We start from the raw sequence: 6,000 nt of genomic DNA, 5'->3' as shown, positions 1-6,000 counted from the left end.
ATACTTAATTGAGAAATTTAATATATAGGAACAAATTGTCTTAACTTGGTACAACTGCTGACTCAAGCCAAAAGTCAACTCACATGCTTTCCAATCTCTTTTGAGATTGCAGCATCCGTCGCATGTAAACACGACTGGAATGTGGTTCATGTCCTGGGTATTGTTCTATACCGACAGCTTGATTGTATTACCTCACATTGTGTTGACATACAAAGATGAACAGCGATTTTGCAGACCTTAGGAATGCTTTGCTTTGAATTTAATTATGATAACGATTACGGCCGAACTATACTTAAAGAAGGCCCTTCGTGGTAGATTTTCAGACCGTTTGGAAGGCGCCTCGTCTCTGGCGACCATCTTAACGTGTCTCCACAGCCGTGCTTGGTTCATAAATAAACTTGTTACTTCTTCAAGAACTGGACTCGAGGCTCGGTCTACATCAGAGGGCGAGGACCGGGGTCGGGATCCCACACATACCTCCACCAGGCTGAACAGTTTATGTTTTGTATCCTACTGATAGGCCAAATCTAGATCAGGACCTGAACCAAAGTCTAATCGGCCTGTTCTTATAACCTAAATAACTCATCCACCAAGTTTTGTCACAATTCATCCACAACTTTGAGATATCGTGCTATACATAGTTTTTAGCCTTATCACTCAATGGTGAAAAATCACTTGAAAAATTATCTGATCCGGATTCAAATTTTCACCGAAATTGAATAAATTCTTCCTTGTCACACACCCAATCTGTGTGACAAACCACAGAGGTTATGTGACAAAACATAACCTCTGTCCACCTTCGGTAGCGGAGGGAACAAATCAAGGGTTGCTAACTGGCACAGACACAAAAAAGTTACGCTTCATCAATGTGGCAGTTTATTTTACTTTCCAAAATCCTTACAAGCAACACCATGTGACAACATCTGGGGACAATGGGAGTGTAAATCAAGAGCAATGGCACAAATTCTAAAAGGACAATCTGACCACAATCTTTGGTGTCTTTAGCGTCAACACCAAATGTTTCTTCTTCATTTAATGCTGGGTTCTCTCAACAATTAGAGGTGCTGCTTGGCAATGCACTAATTCTGGGTACTAATCTAAATTCCATCTTAACAACCACTCAAACACTCTGTGGAATGGCAGCTTCAGACTGGGGCAGGGATGTTCGACAAATTAAAATCCCTTTGGTAGCCCTTCCCAAAGTGCACTGCTAATGAACGTAATGGTACGACAAAAATTTCAGTCCAAAACTCCAGACACATGATGTAAGTACAAAAACAATGTACTGCTAAGCATTTCACACGCATATTACCATTCACTTAGATGAGGTGCTTTCGGGTTGAGTCGGCGTTTTATTGTTGGGAAGCTCGAGGAAATGTCGCATGGCCCTTTCCACGTTTTTCGGTCCAATATTATATACAGAATGTGTCATTTCCTGGTTAAAAAGGGAAACGATGAAATGGAGAACGAGCAAGAATAAAAAGGTGCAATCGTGTTGTTAATTTTTTTATTTTAAAAGTATAGGAAGAATGCATGCATAAAAACCTACCATAATATTGTCCACACATTCGGTGGCTTCGATTTCTTGACGAGCGGCATTGAAGTACTGTGTAACCGAGAGTCCACTGAGGCAGTAACACGTGTGATAAAAGTCTCTTGCTCTTTGTACAGCCACCATGCACACAAAAATGACGTCATAGTTTAGCCCAAAAAAATAAAAATGGCAGCAGCATTACAAATTTTTGAGGGGTATTTGGGAGGAGGGAAAGGGGGGGGGGGGAGTGCAGGGTGGACATGCATAAGGAAAGGAAGAAAAACACAAAAACAAGTAACAATAGCTGGGTAATTATTAAAATAGGAGAGAATGAGACATTACTTCTAATTATACGCAAAGTCATGGAATTAATCATTGCTGCTGATGTCAAGTCTTTCCTGTTTTCAAAAAGCCTGGTCTCTGACCCTCAGTTTGAATTCTGTCCCTATCACTCAACTCCGGAATTGCTGCTACTCCTCTCTCTGCCATAGTTGTGGAGGCCCTCAATCTCAAAGAACAAGTCAGGAACGTTTTCATGGACATATCTCCAGCATTCGACACACTCTGGAATACTGATTTCTTCCAAAACTCTTTGTCTGTGACATACAAGGCCAACTTCATTCCTGGACTTCTGACTCTCTCCTCGTGCAGTCAACGTGTTGCTATAAATGCAATTATATCCTCCCCTCTTCCATTGGTGGCTGGAGTGCCTCCAAGCAGTGTTTTATGCTCTGTCTTGGTTCTCATCTACATAAATGGCCTCTCTGACACAATGGAAAACGTCTTCCTTTTTCCAGATGACTCCACATTCTGTGGTACAGTACCTCCATCCAAATGCTAGGCAGACTGTAGCTGTCATTATATGGTGTTCTGGAATTTATTAGATGCTGGTCTGATAAATGGAACATATCCTTCAATCCTGGAGGATACATTGTCTCACCATGTTGCTCCAGGAGGATGGTCAAAACTCACCTGTATATTTCCATGGTCAGCCACTGGAAGACATTCAGGCTCTTGAACTTCTCAGCCTCACCATCAGTCATGACCTCTCTTGGTCCATCCACAAAGGAAAACTTCCCTCCAAAACCAGCCACAGACTGGGCATCCTCAGTCGATCCAAGTCTTTGAAAATCAGAGCTATTCTCAGTCTACAAGGTCTTGTCCTTACATCAATGGATTACTGCTCTCCACTATGGGCTGGCACCCCATATTCACATCTATCTCTCCTGGATTATATGCAAAGTTAAGCTCTCAACATTATCGGAATCTGTTAACAAATTTTCTCTGTTCTCCTTTCTCCTTGTCTTTCCTTGTCTGGCCCCCTCTCCCCCCACCTAAAGTGGCCTTTTGCCTTGTGTAGGGAGTGAACTCCATAAAAAATTATCTTGAAAATTCCCAACGAACTAGGTTTCATTACAAATGGAGCACTGGTTTAATAGTAAACACAAACAAACCAAAACACCAACCAAAACACACACACACACACACACACACACACACACACACACACACACACACACACACACACACACACACACACACACACACACCTGTTTATACCCCCCAAATCACACAAATTACAGGAGCCGCTCTAACGTCAGGCACTGCATATCACCTGCCACCTGTAAAGTTAATATTAAGAGACCAAATCACTTCATATTTACTTACTTTCCTGGCTTATCAAGCATCCCTCCTGCTGGACATTGGCAACAAACAAGCAGATATTCCTGCAGAGCTTCGACATGGAACATCCAGCTGCTGGAACTCAAAGCAGAATCTCCTAGAAACACAATTAACTCGCACAAATCAGAAAAAGACTTCTGTATTTTCTCAACTTATTCAGCCTGAAAAAAGGAAGGTCAGATAGAATCTCCTGTAAAATGAATGCTAAGGGTAAGGAACCTTTTAACACAAGGCACCACATGAGCAAAATGCCATTCACCTGAAAGGAATACATGCTTACACAGTTGGTTGATGTATCCAAAGTGGATGAAGTAATGAAGGTGGGTAAACCCCACTATTAATTTGCAATTGGTCACTGGTTTTGATACCAATACAAATTTTTATTACAGACCCTAGGCATAAAAAGGCTGCAGATATTGAACAAAGTTTCAAATGGAGCATCTCGCCGCCCTTCGAGCATTCAAATTACATCAAATGTGGCAATAAATGTGAATTGTTGCTCAAAGCTTGCCGGCTCGATGAGAGAAGACGCAATTTGCATTTTTCCGCCGCCATCCCTCCACCGTTTAGAATCCCGTACAGGCAGGTGAAACTTACTGGTTTTTGCAATAAGCAATTTATTTTCATCATGAACTTGAAATGCAAAGAATTTTAAATTCAAGTTCAATGTAACCAATTCTCAGAATGAAATATCAAATGATATTTCTGATATTGCATCGTCACACAGCCCGATATGATTTTGGGTTTTTGCTTAAGTCACTCCAATTCTTGTGCACAATAAGAATGACCTCTCCCACTTTTGATTAATCTCCAGCAAAGATACAGCTTTTGCTTGAGCATCACAAGATAGATGGCTTGTGGGTATATAGTCCGTGTGATTAAGGGGACAGTACACTGCTTTTTTCTACTGTCTGCTGGACATGCTCGAGCATCTAAATGTTTCTCATCTTGAAAATCAATCCATTGCACCACAGATAATAATGTGCCACAGACAACTTTTATTATTATTTTGATGGGGAAAATAATTGCGTATCCCTGGGAGCACAACATTGCAATTGATGGAAATAATGGCACAGCTGGTTGGGGCAACTAGTTTATTAACCCCATGCTTAAAAAAACTAGAAAGGGACTCTTCAACAATGCGACGTTGACCGATATGCCTCCACCCACATCAATACATTATTATACATATTCCTACCAAGTTTGATTTAAATCCCTTCCGCTGTTCTTGAGTTACCATGATAATGAAATATGTTTTACTTAACATGACCTAAGACCTTTGACTTCTTGATGCTATAATCCAATTAGTTCATCTTTGCATAATATATACTTGTACCAATTTGTTCAAAATCCCACCATTGGTTCACAAGTAGGCACGGCAACATAATTTTTTACTTAAAATGACCTCTGAGCTTTGACCACTTGACCCCAAAATATAATGAGGTCAATTTTACATAACTATACACTACCGGTCAAAAGTTTTAGAACACCTCAATTTTTGCAGTTTTTATTGAAATTTACACAGTTTAATGTCCAGTGAATAACCTGAAATGGTACAAAGGTAAGCAGTGAACTGCTCGAGGTTAAAAAAAAAGTTTAGGTTAGCAAAAACGGGAAAATAATGTAAATTGCACAGTTATATTGTAATAAAAGGCCTTCTTCAGGGAACAAGTAATGGGTTAACAACTTACAGCTGTTCTGCAGCAATGTCAGTAAATTAAGCCTTGAAAGGTGATGCAAACAATTCCTACAGGTGTCCCAACCTCTGCTGATTACTTGATTACAAAACCCCTGTCTGTATAAAAGCAGAATTGGAACAGACTGTTATTACACCCTCTGAAGCATTATTTGGACAATATTGCACTGCAGGAAGTAGTATATTGGAAACTGGAGGAAGAGGTCTGGCAGACCCAAAGCCACAACAGAATCAGAAGACAAGTTTCTGAGAGTCAACAGCTTGCGTGATAGGCGGCTCACAGGACAACAGCTTCAAGCACAGCTTAACACTGGTCGAAGTAAGCAAGTCTCAGTTTCAACTGTGAAGAGAAGACTTTGAGCTGAAGGTTTGACAGGTTGAGTGGCAGTAAGAAAGCCATAGCTAAGATGGCAAAATAAAAAAAGAGGCTTGCCTGGGCCATGAAGCACCGCCAGTGGACTACTGAAGACTGGAAGAACGTCTTATGGACTGATGAATCAAAATTTGAAATATTTGGTTCACCACGCAGGGTTTTTGTACGCCGTCGAGTAGGCGAAAGGATGGTTCCTCAGTGTGTGACACCAAATGTCAAACATGGAGGAGGAAGTGTGATGGTCTGGGGCTCTTTTGCTGGATCCAGAGTCGGCGACTTGCACAGAGTGACTGGCACCCTGAACCAAAAGGGCTACCACAGCATTTTGCAGCGCCATGCAATACCCTCTGGTATATGCCTCGTTGTTCAGGGTTCATCCAACAGCAAGATAAAGACCCTAAATACACCTCCAGGCTATGTCAAAACTACCTTCGAGGAAAAGAACAAGACGGTAGGCTTCAAATCATGGAATGGCCAGCACAGTCTCCAGACTTAAACCCCATCGAGCTGGTTTGGGATGAACTGGACAGAAGGGTGAAAGCAAAGCAACCTACAAGTGCAACACTTTTGTGGGAACTTCTGCAACAGTGTTGGGAAGAACTTCCCGAACAATATTCGATTTCCATTGTAGAAAGAATGCCACGAGTGTGTTCGGCGGTTATATCTGCAAAAGGTGGCTACTTTGCTGAGTCAAAAATTTAAATTAAATTTTGT

General features: G+C 41.3%; 1 protein-coding gene across 2 annotated transcripts in view; it reads right to left on the bottom strand.

Annotated features, from left to right (window-relative positions):
• Positions 1 to 853: 853 nt before the first annotated feature.
• Positions 854 to 6,000, bottom strand: part of LOC137413067 (protein farnesyltransferase subunit beta-like) — a 456,508-nt gene continuing 451,361 nt past the window's right edge. For both annotated transcript variants that reach the window (XM_078786670.1, XM_078786671.1), the window contains 3 exons: positions 3,203 to 3,314; positions 1,550 to 1,661; positions 854 to 1,435 (listed from right to left, as the gene is read on the bottom strand). In XM_078786670.1, coding sequence (XP_078642796.1) covers positions 1,316 to 1,435; positions 1,550 to 1,661; positions 3,203 to 3,314 — 344 coding nt within the window. In that variant the 3' untranslated portion in view covers positions 854 to 1,315. The remainder of the gene's footprint in view (positions 1,436 to 1,549; positions 1,662 to 3,202; positions 3,315 to 6,000) is intronic.

Source organism: Myxine glutinosa, chromosome 11, assembly GCF_964187855.1.
Source record: "Myxine glutinosa chromosome 11, kmMyxGlut1.1, whole genome shotgun sequence".
NCBI lineage: Eukaryota > Metazoa > Chordata > Myxini > Myxiniformes > Myxinidae > Myxine > Myxine glutinosa.
This window is presented reverse-complemented; position numbering and strand designations above follow the sequence as displayed.